This window comes from Neoarius graeffei, chromosome 2 (genome assembly GCF_027579695.1).
Source record: "Neoarius graeffei isolate fNeoGra1 chromosome 2, fNeoGra1.pri, whole genome shotgun sequence".
NCBI classification, from domain to species: Eukaryota; Metazoa; Chordata; class Actinopteri; order Siluriformes; family Ariidae; genus Neoarius; species Neoarius graeffei.
Window position 1 is genome coordinate 71,849,919 of NC_083570.1, and position 16,415 is coordinate 71,866,333.

Here is a 16,415-nt window from a genome sequence, read left to right on the forward strand (position 1 = left end):
TCAGTGAGAAACAGCAGAAGTGTAGTTCAGATTCTCCTAATTAAATAAGAAAATTAATGAGTCATACTGCACACTAATTCATCTGGGTTTCAGGTTATTGAAACATTTTGGTTGATTTTATGGGTGTAAGAGAGGCCTGTGAAAATATGTTCATACCGGATAGGGCAACTGGCTGATTTGCAGCTATGTGTGATGGAGTAAAAGAGGCTATAGACTGTTCCACTAACCACCCATGGCCAGGAAGGTGGAGGGCTGCCAGAGTGAATGGCCATTGTGTGCTACTTAGACCCAGATGGCCTACATCAAGGACCAGATTTTTTTTCTGTGCCATACAAACAAGTTAAAACTATTTTATATAGCAATGATTGTATTCAACAGTTGAGTGCCTCTAATATAGTTTTTAAACTTTACATACACACAATATAAAACTCTTTACTAATAAGGCTTTTTTCCACTAAGGTGTGCTTGTGGTCATTTGGTGACCCAGCATGGGGCCATCCAAACTGAAAAAAAGGAGGACCTACTAGTGCAAGTGAACCCCTCTCAGGAGAAGTGGACTGTTCTCAAACACACACAGGTTTCCTCTACTGATGCTTATGGCACCATCGAGTTTCAAGGAGGAGGATTTGTCAACAAGGCCATGGTACAGACATTTCATTACGCTTCTTAATGTTTGTTTACATGTAATATCAGGTGATTGTCTGTTGAACATAAACTAACCCTATTCCTGATTTTTAATTTAAAAAAAGTGACCATTGATGAAAACCTTCCATTAAAATATCAAAATCTTTCTTTCAGTACATCCGAGTGTCTTATGACACCAAACCAGACAATTTGCTGCACCTAATGGTGAAAGATTGGCGTCTAGAGCTGCCCACACTCCTCATATCCGTTCATGGAGGCCTCCAGAATTTCAGCCTGCAGCCCAGACTCAAGCAGGTCTTTGGCAAAGGGCTAATTAAAGCTGCAGTGACTACAGGAGCATGGATCTTCACTGCGGGAATTAACACAGGTGGGCATATTTACCAGTCAGGACTAACATGCTTTACTCTACAAATGATACTTTACATAATTTGCTATAATAACCTTCAGGCGTGATCCGCCATGTTGGAGATGCATTGAAAGACCATTGCTCTAAATCCAGAGGGAAGGTCTGTGCCATTGGTATCGCACCATGGGGAATCCTGGAAAACAAGGATGATCTCATTGGAAGAGATGTGAGACTGAACACAATTTATAGATTAGGATTCTCACTGGATACTAGATTCAGTTTTTGTCTTCAGTAATGTGTTTGTGTTGTTTTCAGGTGACCAAACCTTACCAGACAATGTCCAACCCTCTGAGCAAACTGGCCATTCTCAACAGCAGCCATTCTCATTTCATCCTGTGTGATAACGGCACATGTGGGAAGTATGGAGCAGAGGTCAAACTGCGTAGACAGCTGGAGAAGCACATCTCTCTGCAGAAGATTAACACCCGTAAGCGTGTGCAGGAAGTCCTCTAATGCTGTGCCATTTGCTTCTAATGCATCACTGAGCTTCTCAACTGAAATGTCTGCCGTGGTTACATTTTGCTAGCTTATAAATGGTGTCAGCATTGATAGAGGCTGTTGGTAGATATTGCATCTCAAATCATGTTGTACTGACTGATGGACTGAAAGGCTGTTGTCTGTGACCTGTGGGTTTCCCTTTGTCATCCTATGCCTGGGGTTTGGAATAAGGCAGGGACAGCAAAGGGATGCTCAGCTGTCACCACTCACATCACATGCTAACTTGGTCAATGCACACTATAAAGCACTATTCCCACTGACTACTTAAATCTCTATTTCTTTTATCTGATAGTTAGTAAGCTCTAGTTAGTATGCTAGTAAGTAAGTTAGTAAGTCCAAAATGTTTGACGTGGGCTTCTTGTCAAACTATTACTTTAAGCTTGAAAGGATTTTTACATTTCCAGTTATAAATACTGTACTTTTTTCTTGTCCCATCAACCTAACAATCTTAAAGTTTTGTGTGTGTGGGGGGGGTTTCTGTAAATGAGGTTTAGGTCAGGGTGTGCCACTAGTATGCCTGATTGTAGAAGGAGGCCCAAACATGATTACTGTGGTGCTGGAGAGCTTGCGCGAGGAACCTCCTGTGCCTGTAGTGGTGTGTGATGGCAGTGGCCGAGCCTCAGACATCCTCTCCTTTGCCCACAAACACTCAGCGAATGAAGGGTAAGAGTAGTGTTTAATCAATGCAGTCAGGGTTGATAACTGTAAATGATTCATCAGTAGGCTAAAACACACATTTTTATTTCCAGGACAATAAGTGATGATGCCCGAGACCAGCTATTGGTCAGCATTCAGAAGACCTTTAACTACAGCAAGAGTCAGTCACAGCAGATCTTCCTCATGATCATGGAGTGCATGAAGAGAAGGGAGCTGGTGAGTACGTGTATGATGCAACTAAAGCAATTAGTAGGAAAAAGTTCAAAATTGACATTTTATAGTCTAAAATGTATAAAATGCATTTGTACCTATTTATTCAGAATAGGTAAGTCCACTGAAGAAGAAAAAAATATTAAACAGGTATATTTTTTGGGCCCCAACATTATTAATGCACCTTCAAAAGTACAACCATGTTCCTTAAAAACCTGTGAAGTGCCTTAATGATCTACAATTATGTTCCTTTAACTAAAAGGGCAAAGATACCACTTAAGATAACCCTTAGGGACAAGCATTTGTTCCTTTTTCTGAGAGTGTAGTGTAAATATAGATATTCTATATATAAAACTTTAAAATGCTAATAGTTGATTTGGACGTGTAGACCACACCCTCAACTAAATGAAGTAAAGAGTGACTGCAGAACTGTAAAAAGTAAAGATAATTGGGGCTGGAGTTCTGGCAAACGTCATCACTATTGGAGAAAGAGTGATGGGAATTTATAGGAAGTGACCCTGTAGAAGGATAAAGCGGCTAGAGATAATGAGATGAGATGAGATGAGATGAACTTGCAAGAAGGTAGAGCTTCAGGCATGTTTTTTTCTCCCAAATATCAGTTATATATTATACACATACTGTTGATATCTTACTATACTATATGATGGGTATGATTGCTTCGTAAGCAAATAGTAGCATATTGTTGTGATTCATAAAGTGTTCCACTAATTTTTTTATTATCTTACAAATCTTTGTTAAATGATATTTGTTTGTATTCCATGCAGCTTTTCATAAATAAACACTGCCCTGATTTCCACTGTCCTGCATTTTCATTTGTGTACTTTCCATGCAATCATTTGTGCTTGTAAAAGAAAAGTCATCTCAATGTGATCATTTGTGAATAAAGTCTCCTTCCCTCAGTCTTCTCCCAAACTGTGTGTGCTGCATTATATCAACTCTAACTTCATTAACTATTACATGTCTACAACCCCAATTCCAAAAGAGCTGGGACGCTGTGCAAAATGTAAATAAAAACAACACAATGATTTGGAAATCTCATAAACCCATATTTTTTCACAATAGAACATAGACAACATATCAAATGTTTAAACTGAGCCATTTTACAATTTCATGAAAAATATTAGCTCATTTTGAATTTGATAGCAGCAACACATCTCAAAAAAGTTAGGACAGGGCAACAAAAGGCTGGAAAAGTAAGTGGTACGAAGAAAAAAAAACAGCTGGAGGAACATTTTGCAACTAATTTGGTTAATTGGCAACAGGTCAGTAGCGTGATTTGTTATAAAAAGAGCATCTTAGAAAGGCAGAATCTCTCAGAAGTAAAGATGGGCAGAGGTTCACCAACCTGCGAAAAACTGCCAACAAATTGTGGAACAATTTCAGAATAATGTTCCTCAACGTAAAATTGCAAAAGACTTTGAATATCTCATCATCTATAGTACATAATACAATTAAAAGAGTCCAAGAATCTGGAGAAATCTCTGTGTGCAAGGGACAAGGCCAAAAATCAATATTGGATGCCCGTGATCTTCAGGCCCTCAGGTGGCACTGCATTAAAAGCAGGCATGATTCTCTAATGGAAATCACTGCATAGGCTCAGGAACACTTCCAAAAATCATTGTCTGTCAAGCTCTATCATGCAAAGAAGAAGCCATATGTGAACATTATCCAGAAATGCTGCCGCCTTCTCTGGGTCAAAGCTCATTTAAAATCAATTGAGGCAAAGTGGAAAACTATTCTGTGGTCAGACAAATCAAAATTTGAAATTCTTTTTGGAAACCATGGATGCTGCGTCCTCTGGACTAAAGAGGAGAGGGACCATCTGCCTTGTTATCAGCGCTCAGTTCAAAAGCCTGCATCTGTGATGGTATGGGGAGGCATTAGTGCCTATGGCATGGGCAGCTTGCACATCTGGAAAAGCACCATCAATGCTGAAAGGTATGTACAAGTTTTAGAGCAACATATGCTCCCATCCAGATGACGTCTTTTTCCGAGAAGGCCTTGCATATTTCAGCAAGACAATGCTAAACCGCATACTGCATTTATTACAACTACATGACTTTGTAGTAGAAGAGTACAGGTGCTGAACTGGCTTGCCTGCAGTCCAGACCTTTCACCAATTGAAAACTGTCAGGCAAGAATGGGACAACATTCCTCTCCCAAAACTCCAGCAACTAGTCTCCTCAGTTCCCAGACATTTACAGACTGTTGTTAAAAGAAGAGGGGATGTTACACAGTGGTAAACATGGCCCTGTCCCAACTTTTTTGAAACATGTTGCTGTCACCAAATTCAAAATTACCTTTTTTTTTTTCCTAAAATGGTATATTTTCTCAGTTTAAACATTTGATATGTTGTCTGTGTTCTACTGTGAAACATATTTGGGTCTATGAGATTTGCAAATCATTGAATTCTGTTTTTATTTACATTTTACACAGTGTCCCAACTTTTTTGGAATTGGGGTTGTACATTATAGCGCATATGTAGCTCAGATTCTCAGGCAGCTCAGTGAGCGAGAACTAGCAAGTTCTTGTTCCCTAAACTCAGGCACAAACAAATTGATTGTCCATTATATTTATTGCATTCCTTATACCGCGTCTGTGGTAGGGGTTGCATAGACCTTTCATATAATTTGTATGGTTTTATGGTGTAGAGTTGTGTGTCTGAGACTGCATTTCTGCTCTCTCCAACACTTTAAAGCTAAATTGATTGATTGATTGATTGATTGATTACTTTATTCTGAACAATAAAGAAGAAAGGTATAAAAATAAAATTTTAAATAAAAAATACAATAATCAAAACATCATCATAAACAAACAGAATAGTGTAGCCACAAGGCAATAACATAACAATGTTCAGAAAGGATTAGGAAGAAGTAATAACTTATCCAATCCTAACCCTCTATACCACCGCTAATCAAATGTCACTTTCCACCATAATAAACTATATATACAAAAGAAAACAAAAGCAATAAACAAAAAAGAAAACATACCAACATACCAAAACATACCGACATGGTATAATATCGACCAAATCAAATCATATATACAAATACTTATGCATATATACACACATATAATACATATATACAGTACATACATATACACACCTGGCGACTTGTCCAGGGTGTACCCCGCCTTTCGCCCGTAGTCAGCTGGGATAGGCTCCAGCTTGCCTGCAACCCTGTAGAAGGATAAAGCGGCTAGAGATAATGAGATGAGATGAGATACATATACACATACCTATAACTATACACTAAATACAAGAAGACCAGTCACAGACTTACTCTCAATTTCATCATCACCTATATAGTCTGCCTGTCCTCATTCTCATATATTTTTATTAACATGTTTTTATATAATTTTTTAAACAGTTTTATGTTGGTGCTATTTTTGAGTTCATTTTCCAGACCATTCCACAATTTCACCCCACAGACTGTTATGCACATACTTTTCAGAGTTGTTCTAACATTTACTCTCTTACAATTCATTTCCCCTCTCAGGTTATACCCACCCTGCCTTTCCATAAACGTATTTTGTACCTCACCCGGAAGAAGGTTATGTCTTGCTTTATACATAATTTGTGCAGTCTTGTGTTTAACCAGATCCGTGAATTTCAGAGTGTGTGCTTTTACGAATAATGCGTTTGTATGCTCAAGATATCCCATATTATTGACAATTCTTATTGCTCTTTTTTGTAATGTGCATAACGGCTGCAGGTTAGATTTGTAGGTATTACCCCATATCTCCACACAGTAGCTCAGATATGGAAGTATGAGTGCATTATACAGAGTATGTAGTGATTTATAGTCCAGAATGTGTCTTGATTTCCCCAAAATTGCAGTAATCTTTGCTATTTTTGCTTTAACATGATTAATATGCGGTTTCCAGCAGACTTTATGATCAACAATCACACCCAGAAATTTTATTTCATAAACTCTTTCTATGGTTATGTTGTCAATTTTCAATTCAACTTGAGGGTTCGACTTATATTTTCCGAATAACATAATCTTTGTTTTACTCAAATTCAATGACAATTTGTTTACATTAAACCACCTTTTTAATTTATTCATTTCGGTTGTGATTGTTTCCATAAGCTGCTGTGCATTGTCCCCGGCGCAAAAGATGTTTGTATCATCAGCAAATAAAATGCATTTCATTATACATGATACATTACATAAATCATTAATGTACAATATAAACAGCTTAGGACCTAAGACAGACCCTTGCGGTACTCCACATGTTATGGGCAAATACTCAGATGTGTGATCTCCAATTTTTACAAATTGTTGCCTGTTACTTAAGTAGCTCCTCACCCAGTCCAAACCAACCCCTCTGATACCATACCTCTCTAATTTTTTGAATAGAATGTCGTGATTTATTGTGTCAAATGCTTTCTTTAGATCTATGAAAATTCCCATAACATGTTTTTTATTGTCTATACCATTTGTGATTTTCTCAATAAGTTCCATTAATGCCAGGGTTGTTGATCTGTCTTTCTGGAATCCGTATTGACTGTCAGCTAAAAGTTTATATTTTTCAATGAAGTTGTCTAGTTTAGCCTTCCACTGTAGCATAGTGAATTCCGTCATGACCAGCACAGTGGCCAAGTGAATTCTGTCATGACATTCAGTGTCACTGGTTGTTCATTACTATTCAGTCACACTCAGCTATTTTAGAGCCACATGTTGGCTCACAGGGGCCGTTCCAGAGGTCTTTCCAGAGTTCCAAGTGGTTCAACTCCTGGGTTATTATCAGCCTGGAAAATCTCCCAGACGCCACTGTAGACATAGCATCCTCCATTCAACAAAGGCCAGTGATTGAGCTGTAAAGAGGCCTTTGCTGATGGACATGAGCTTCTGTGCTACACATGCTCAATTTCAGACTCAACAGTTTCAGCTGAGCATCCAGGTCATCCACATGAGGTTTTTTTTTTTCAGAACTGGTAAATCCACAATTTATTATATTGCACATTTAGTGCATTATTTATTTTTATCCTTTACATTATAGCATAAAAAGCATTGAAGATAGAAATCTAACATATCAGGTTTTACACTAAGTGCACAAATAATACAGGCAAAAATAGTAATGTCTTGAATCAGTTTTCTTTTAACTATGAAAAAGACAAGTACAAGTAGCTAAATTTTTTTTTTTAATTGCTGGTTGACTAGTAAAAATTACTAGTAATTATCTGTGGTGTGGACAGTCAATGGCAACAGCATTTACACTCCTGCAGCAAATTTGGCAGATGGTAAGTGATGTGATAAGTGGTTTCTAATATCCATCAGGACAGAAAATAACAAGGATGAGTGCAGCAACACCTGCTTCCCCCATGTTCATGCCTTCTGTTCTTCAACAAATATGGAAGAGATGCTTCATCACGCCATCATCCAACCTCCTCCACTTACCCGAATACTTTAGTTTCATAGATGGCAGATTCCACTGGGTTATATTAATTAAGTGCCTAAAACACACAGTATGTTCAAGCATGCCTGTTGATATGGTGCATGTTTAGACTTTTTACTGGAATCAAGTATTAGAAGCAGGTAATAGGAATTTTAATACTTAAAGAAAAAGAATGTTAAAGAACCATGGAATGAAATAAACAAAAGAACACTGTGCTATTGTTGGTCCATAATCCTGAATACAGCAGTTAGAGTTCACCCTGAGCTTTGCCACCAGTATAATACTATAAGAACTAAGGTCTGATTACAGTGAACAGACTTTGCTTTTAAAACTGATATCCACTTTGGTTCAAATGGCCATTTAAAAAATACTAAAATGCATGATAAATTACATATAAAACATACTCAATTCAATTTTCTAACATGCTTTACATATATGTTGTTATATAGATATGTACAGATTTTAGTCCCATTGTCTTTACATCAGTCTCTTATTTACACTCATATCTGAATATACACACGATGTCAGAAAGAGCCTGACTAATTAAGATTTACATAAGACATACTGGATACTTGCTATATATTTTATAATAATTGGGAAATAAAATAAAACTAAAATAAATGACCTGCATTATTATTACAATGAGGGTTAATAGTGCACACTAGAATGCTGGACTCTTTGGGATTGTGCCACATATTCATACCAGCTTAATCACACTTAACATTTCTGCACATGTGACTGCATCTCCAAGGCAATGGTATTTGATACAAGCCTTCGAAAACAAGGAAAGCTCTATTTTGCCATTAAGTACAGAGAATTAGTCAGGCATCATATGTATGAAACTCGGGGAGGAAGCTATTTTACTTTGTTAAGTGTTATTAAATAGCTATTTTGGGCTGAGCTGTATCTAAAAGAAATATATTTGTTAATTTAATCATTCATTCATTCACTTGGTCACATTTTCTTTCATATAAAGAGCCTCAATATCTGTTGCTTTTTTTTTTTAAATCAATACTCCTGCTACAGATAACAGTCTTTCGAATGGGCTCAGAGGAACAGCAGGACATTGAGATGGCCATTCTAACGGCTTTATTGAAAGGTACTCTGCAGATTTCACAGAAAACACCTTTCAAATTCCTTTTACAATTAGACATCCTGGGTCAATCCTCAATCGCCTATGTATGTCTTCCCTGCTATCTTTTAGGCACAAATGCCTCAGCCTCAGACCAACTGAGCTTGGCTCTTGCCTGGAATCGGGTGGATATAGCACGCAACCAAATCTTTGTCTATGGACACAACCTGCCAGTTAGCTACATTTTTAACTTACCATTTAACTTGCATTTGAAAAATAAATACATTAATTGTGCTCCAAATCAGTGGTCTTTTAACACTTCTTTGGTTTTATAGCCTGCAAGTGCAGTTGCTAGTGCCACTACCATGCTGAATGCCAAGGGCTCCCCTGTAGCATCACAGGGCACAGTTAAGGGCAGAGGCAAGAGGAGCAAAGGGGGGAAGGCTAAAGTGGATATTCAAGAGGAAATGGATCCTAGAAAGTTAGAATTACTCAACTGGGTAAAAATGATGGGCTATACTATATTGTACTATACCATATCATTCATTGTGTTCTTGTGATAAATAAAGACACTCAGAATTGTACAATAGCAGTTAATAATAAATATTTAGACAGTAATGCTTTGCAGATACTGATATGAGACATGTTTACTGGTGCCCTCTTCAGGTGAACTCACTGGAGCAGGCGATGATGGATGCACTAGTGCTGGACAGAGTAGATTTTGTTAAGCTGTTGATTGAAAATGGGGTCAACATTCACCATTTCCTCACCATCCCACGGCTTGAGGAGTTATATAATACTGTAAGCGCCACTGAAAAAACTGCACAATAGTCGATGAAATTGACATGTTTAATCCTCAGAAAAAAATATTCACCATCCATGATGCCACATGGGCTTATTTATTCACCATTTTGTCCATTTTGTTTACATATCTTTGCTTTCATCTTTTTGAAAAAAAAATTATCTCTAGAAACTTGGACCTGTCAACACACTGAATGCTGTAGTCCGAGATGTGAAAAAAGTAAGTTATTGGTTTTGGTCACAAAAATAATAAGCTTCTAGTCAGAAAATTTGTATATACTGGAAAGAGTCAAAATTATTTTTCCATTTATTTATAATGGAAGTATATATATATATATATATATATATATATATATATATATATATATATATATATATATATATATATAGTGTGTATATATATATATATATATAAGGGTGGCACGGTGGTGTAGTGGTTAGTGCTGTCGCCTCACAGCAAGAAGGTCCTGGGTGCGAGGGCCACTATGTGTGGAGTTTGCATGTTCTCCCCGTGTCCGCGTGGGTTTCCTCCGGGTGCTCCGGTTTCCCCCACAGTCCAAAGACATGTAGGTTAGGTCAACAGGTGACTCTAAATTGACCGTGAGTGTGAATGGTTGTCTGTGTCTATGTGTCAGCCCTGTGATGACCTGGCGACTTGTCCAGGATGTACCCCGCCTTTTGCCCGTAGTCAGCTGGGATAGGCTCCAGCTTGCCTGCGACCCTGTAGAAGGATAAAGCGGCTAGAGATAATGAGATGAGATGATATATATATATATATATATACAGTGAGAGTAAAAAGTATTTGATCCCTTGCTGATTTTGTTGGTTTGCCCACTAATAAAGACATGATCATTCTATACTTTTAATGGTAGATGTATTCTAACATGGAGAGACAGAACATCAAAACGAAAATCCAGAAAATAACTTTAAAGAATATATTTTAATTGATTTGTATTTCATTGAGGGAAATAAGTATTTGATCCCCTAGTATGCATTAGGAGTTCTCGCTTTCACAGACCAGTTAGACACTCCCAATCAACTTGTTACCTGAACTGAAGACACCTGTTCTAACTAATCACCTGTATGAAAGACACCTGTTCACAGAATCAGACAATCAGACAAATTCCAAACTCTCCAACATGGGTAAGAGCAAAGAACTCTCTCAGGGCCTCAGAGACAGGATTGTTGACCTGCACAAATCTGGAATGGGCTACAAAAACATTAGCAAGATGCTGGGTATTAAAGTAACAACCATTGGTGCAATTGTGAGAAAATTTAAGAAGTATAACATGACCATCAATAGACCTCGGTCTGGTGCTCCACAGAAGATTTTACCTCTTGGGGTGGCAATGATCATGAGAACTGTGAGAAATTGGCCTGCAACCACACAGCGGGAGTTAGTGAATGACCTCAAGGCAGCTGGGACCACAGTCACCAGGAAAACAATTGGCAACACTTTGCGCCGCAATGGATTAAAATCCTGCAGTGCCCGAAAGGTACCCCTGCTTAAGAAGGCACATGTGGAGGCCCGCCTAAAGTATGCCAATGATCACCTCAAATATGTACAAAGTGATTGGGAGAAGGTTCTGTGGTCAGACGAGACCAAAATTGAACTATTTGGCCTAAACTCTACTCGTCATGTGTGGAGGAAGAAAAATGCTGCCTATGACCCCAGGAACACTGTCCCCACCATCAAGCATGGAGGTGGAAGCATTATGTTTTGGGGGTGTTTCTCTGCCAAGGGCACAGGGCTACTTCACTGCATCAGTGGGAAGATGGATGGAGCCATGTACCGTGCAGTCCTGAGGGACAATCTCCTCCCCTCTGCCAGGAAGTTGAAAATGGGCCGTGGTTGGGTCTTCCAACATGACAACGACCCGAAGCATACAGCAAAGGCAACAAAGGAGTGGCTCAAGAAGAACCACATTAAGGTCATGGAGTGGCCCAGCCAGTCTCCGGACCTCAATCCAATCGAAAATCTATGGAGGGAGCTGAAGGTCCGAGTTGCCAAGCAACAGACCACCAACCTTAATGATTTAGAGAGGATCTGCAAAGAAGAGTGGGCCAAAATTCCCCCTGATATGTGTGCTAACCTTGTGGTTAACTACAACAAACGTCTGTCCGCTGTGCTTGCAAACAAAGGCTTTGCCACCAAGTATTAAGTGCTTTTGGCTAGAGGGATCAAATACTTATTTCCCTCAATGAAATACAAATCAATTAAAATATATTCTTTAAAGTTATTTTCTGGAATTTTGTTTTGATATTCTGTCTCTCCATGTTAGAATACATCAAATATACATTAAAAGTATAGAATGATCATGTCTTTATTAGTGGGCAAACCAACAAAATCAGCAAGGGATCAAATACTTTTTACTCTCACTGTATATTTCAAATCATACAGCCTTCTGCTGCATGACACCCCCCTCGTCAACCAGGGATGATCACAGTTTCGGTGGCTAAGGCGGTACTGCCATCCCTGGCACCACCAGCAGCTTATATATATATATATATATATATATATATATATATATATATATATATATAAAACAGTTATTCCATGAAATCGAGTTGTGTATGAGCTAATAGCTGATGAGGTACATAGTTGGCTATAAGCCAAGTATGATGAGATTGAGTGGAATAACTGTTTTATTCTCTCCACATTCACTGAATGTTGAGAAACAGAGCATTTTTATTTTTATTTTTTGCAAATTTGAGACATAAAAACTTTATACAAAACGTTTGACAAAATCATTTCTGCTTAGAATGTAAACAAACCAGTGAAATGACAGTAGCAATTTGTGAAAAATGCTATAATAATAATTCTTGAAAAATAAAAAAAAGATACGTTCTTACCATCAAATAGTTTTATTACATATTTTGTTGCTTTTTTTGTATTTTCAAGTAGAGTTTTTATTTCGTCCTTGGGTTGGTTCAGCAACACGCTCTGCCATTTTCTTTTTCTTCTTTAGGGTTTTTTTGGCGGTTGTCAAACCTACTGAAAGGTGCATTACCACCATTAGCTGGGCTGGAGCGTGCAACAGGCAATATTGGGGGGGAAAATACTATATTCTTTTCGCTATTTCTGTTTCTTTTAAATACGTGTGTGTGTGTGTGTGTATATATATATATATATATATATATATATATATATATATATATATATATATATATTGTGTGTGTGTTTTATTTATTTATAATTTTAATATATTTTAGGGCAACCTCCCACCAGACTATCAAATTACACTAATTGACATTGGCCTGGTGATGGAGTACCTTATGGGAGGGGCCTATCGTTGTAACTACACAAGAAAAAGTTTCCGCTCCCTCTACAACAACCTTTATGGGCTTAAAAGGGTGAGTGGGAGCAGCAAATGTTTACATGTATAGTCTCAACACACAAGAGTCTAACATGTCTACATTCTCACATTTGCAGCCAAAGGCTCTAAAACTTCTTGGTATGGAGGTATGATAAATATTTTGCTGTTTGCTGTTCATTTTGCTTTTCTATACTGAACATTTGGCAGTTTATTATCATTGATTTATCAATGACACTCCTAGGATGATGAAACAAATCTGAAAGGAAAGAAAAAAAAGAAAAAGAAAGAGGAGGAGGTGGACATTGATGTGGATGACCCTGAGGTCAGCCGTTTCCAGTACCCGTTCCATGAGCTGATAGTTTGGGCCGTGCTGACAAGGAGGCAGAAGATGGCTCTGTTCCTGTGGCAAAGGGGAGAGGAGGCCATGGCTAAGGCCTTGGTGGCCTGTAAGCTTTATAAAGCCATGGCCCATGAATCCTCTGTCAGTGAGCTGGTGGATGACATATTTCAGGATCTAGATAACAACTCCAAGTGAGTATAATGCATGTGGTAAAAAAGACCTGGAGAAAGTTGAACACACTGTGTTACAGATCTCACAATTCCAGGGAGCTTGGTTTGATCTGAACCCTGTGCATTTCACATGTTTTCTATTTGTCCAAGAAGATTTCCTCTGGATCCTCAGGATCCCACTTCTCAAAAGCACGTCCATATTTGGATTGGCTGCTCTGAATTGCCCCTAATGGTGAATATATGCATGAATGTGGGAATGTATGGTGCCCTGCTATGGAATGGCATCCTATCCAGAGTGTATTCCCACTACACTCCAAATGTTCTCAGGATTGCCTCCAGATCCACAGTGTCCCTGATCAGGATCAATTGATTACTGCTGAAAAATGAACAACTGAAAAATAGCCAAACTGAAAAAGAAACGTTCTTGGGCTATATCAGAAAAAAATGTGTTTTGAATCAAATATTTGATTTCTGGCCTAATGGACAGATGATGCATAATGTTCATAACATATACTCTTATAGTAACACTTTTATTTAAAAAAAATCTTGCTGAAACATGAGGCCATGATGTGATTGAACTATGTTTGCACTTTTGGTTTTGCTAGATTACTACATTTTGTACTTACAACTGGATGTAGTTTGGTGTCCTGTGGAAACCATAGGAAAGGTTTAAATTTTCATGCCTTGTTTTACTGGAGGAGCATGCGTTTCACATATAAATGTTCTTGAACAGTAAACAAATGTTGTGTGATAAATAACACTGTAGAAGATGTAGATTTGTTTTTGTTTGCTTGCTTTAGAAATTTTTTATAATACAATCATGCTGTCCATTAAACATCATATTCAGCATCATATTTCACTTTCAGGGAGTTTGGAACTTTGGCCTATGAGCTTCTAGACCAGGCATACAAACATGATGAACAGGTGGCCATGAAGCTGCTGACCTATGAGCTTAAGAACTGGAGTAACTCCACCTGTCTGAAACTAGCGGTGGCTGCCAAGCACAGAGACTTCATTGCCCACACATGCAGCCAGATGCTCCTTACTGACATGTGGATGGGTTGCCTGAGGGTTGGCAAAAACCCTGGACTCAAGGTGAATATTTGGATAATAACATAGGTATTTGGAATCACACTCCATGGGTACCTTGGTTTCCCCATCCCTTAAATGTTCTATGTTGAAGACCATGTGTCAATATGCAATAATTTCGGTACTTGGCAATTCCTTGTTTCTGATTCTCAAAACTGCATCTCTCCAGGTGATTGCAGGCATCATCCTTCCTCCTTCAATCCTGCTCCTGGATTTCCGTGTAGGTGATGACACCTACAAAGGCTCTGATGACAGCAAAAGTGCCAAGGACAAGGATGATGACAATAAATCCAGCAGGGTAACTACAGTGCTTGTCCTGTTTTAAAGCAAAAGTCACCTGACTGAATACAACCTACAACCCAGATTCCAAAAAAGTTGGGACAAAGTACAAATTGTAAATAAAAACGGAATGCAATGATGTGGAAGTTTCAAAATTCCATATTTTATTCAGAATAGAACATAGATGACATATCAAATGTTTAAACTGAGAAAATTTATCATTTAAAGAGAAAAATTAGGTGATTTTAAATTTCATGACAACAACACATCTCAAAAAAGTTGGGACAAGGCCACGTTTACCACTGTGAGGCATCCCCTTTTCTCTTTACAGCAGTCTGTAAACGTCTGGGGACTGAGGAGACAAGTTGCTCAAGTTTAGGGATAGGAATGTTAACCCATTCTTATCTAATGTAGGATTCTAGTTGCTCAACTGTCTTAGGTCTTTTTTGTCGTATCTTCCGTTTTATGATGCGCCAAATGTTTTTTATGGGTGAAAGATCTGGACTGCAGGCTGGCCAGTTCAGTACCCGGACCCTTCTTCTACGCAGCCATGATGCTGTAATTGATGCAGTATGTGGTTTAGCATTGTCATGTTGGAAAATGCAAAGTCTTCCCTGAAAGAGACGTTGTCTGGATGGAAGCATATGTTGTTCTAGAACCTGGATATACCTTTCAGCATTGATGGTGTCTTTCCAGATGTGTAAGCTGCCCATGCCACATGCACTAATGCAACCCCATACCATCAGAGATGCAGGCTTCTGAACTGAGCGCTGATAACAACTTAGGTCATCCTTCTCCTCTTTAGTCTGAATGACACGACGTCCCTGATTTCCATAAAGAACTTCAAATTTTGATTCATCTGACCACAGAACAGTTTTCCACTTTGCCACAGTCCATTTTAAATGAGCCTTGGCCCAGAGAAGACGTCTGCGCTTCTGGATCATGTTTAGATACGGCTTCTTCTTTGAACTATAGAGTTTTAGCTGGCAACGGTGGCTGGCACGGTGAATTGTGTTCACAGATAATGTTCTCTGGAAATATTCCTGAGCCTATTTTGTGATTTCCAATACAGAAGCATGCCTGTATGTGATGCAGTGCCATCTAAGGGCCCGAAGATCACGGGCACCCAGCATGGTTTTCCGGCCTTGACCCTTACGCACAGAGATTCTTCCAGATTCTCTGAAGCTTTTGATGATATTATGCACTGTAGATGATGATATGTTCAAACTCTTTGCAATTTTACACTGTCGAACTCCTTTCTGATATTGCTCCACTATTTGTCGGCGCAGAATTAGGGGGATTGGTGATCCTCTTCCCATCTTTACTTCTGTAGGTTGAATTGGGATTAATTAAATTATAAATTATGTAATAATTGATAATTAAATTAATCAATTTATAAATAAAGATCAGTCTCATAAAATCTTAAATTATTAATCTTAATACTCACCATGAATGGTTACATTCAAGATTAATGGTAGCTCTGTATTAGAGGGGAAACCCAGTTGTG

At 38.3% G+C, this 16,415-nt stretch overlaps 1 protein-coding gene across 1 annotated transcript in view; it reads left to right on the top strand.

Moving 5' to 3' along the window:
- Nucleotides 1–557: 557 nt before the first annotated feature.
- Nucleotides 558–16,415, top strand: part of LOC132881873 (transient receptor potential cation channel subfamily M member 1-like) — a 38,487-nt gene continuing 22,629 nt past the window's right edge. The window contains exons 1-16 of the mRNA XM_060914879.1: nucleotides 558–643; nucleotides 799–1,012; nucleotides 1,093–1,217; nucleotides 1,307–1,478; nucleotides 2,044–2,212; nucleotides 2,299–2,422; nucleotides 8,867–8,939; nucleotides 9,045–9,145; nucleotides 9,248–9,412; nucleotides 9,579–9,713; nucleotides 9,883–9,933; nucleotides 12,927–13,067; nucleotides 13,147–13,176; nucleotides 13,272–13,561; nucleotides 14,407–14,635; nucleotides 14,799–14,927. Of these exons, the coding sequence (XP_060770862.1) occupies nucleotides 641–643; nucleotides 799–1,012; nucleotides 1,093–1,217; nucleotides 1,307–1,478; nucleotides 2,044–2,212; nucleotides 2,299–2,422; nucleotides 8,867–8,939; nucleotides 9,045–9,145; nucleotides 9,248–9,412; nucleotides 9,579–9,713; nucleotides 9,883–9,933; nucleotides 12,927–13,067; nucleotides 13,147–13,176; nucleotides 13,272–13,561; nucleotides 14,407–14,635; nucleotides 14,799–14,927 (2,151 nt within the window). The 5' untranslated portion in view covers nucleotides 558–640. The remainder of the gene's footprint in view (nucleotides 644–798; nucleotides 1,013–1,092; nucleotides 1,218–1,306; nucleotides 1,479–2,043; nucleotides 2,213–2,298; nucleotides 2,423–8,866; nucleotides 8,940–9,044; nucleotides 9,146–9,247; nucleotides 9,413–9,578; nucleotides 9,714–9,882; nucleotides 9,934–12,926; nucleotides 13,068–13,146; nucleotides 13,177–13,271; nucleotides 13,562–14,406; nucleotides 14,636–14,798; nucleotides 14,928–16,415) is intronic.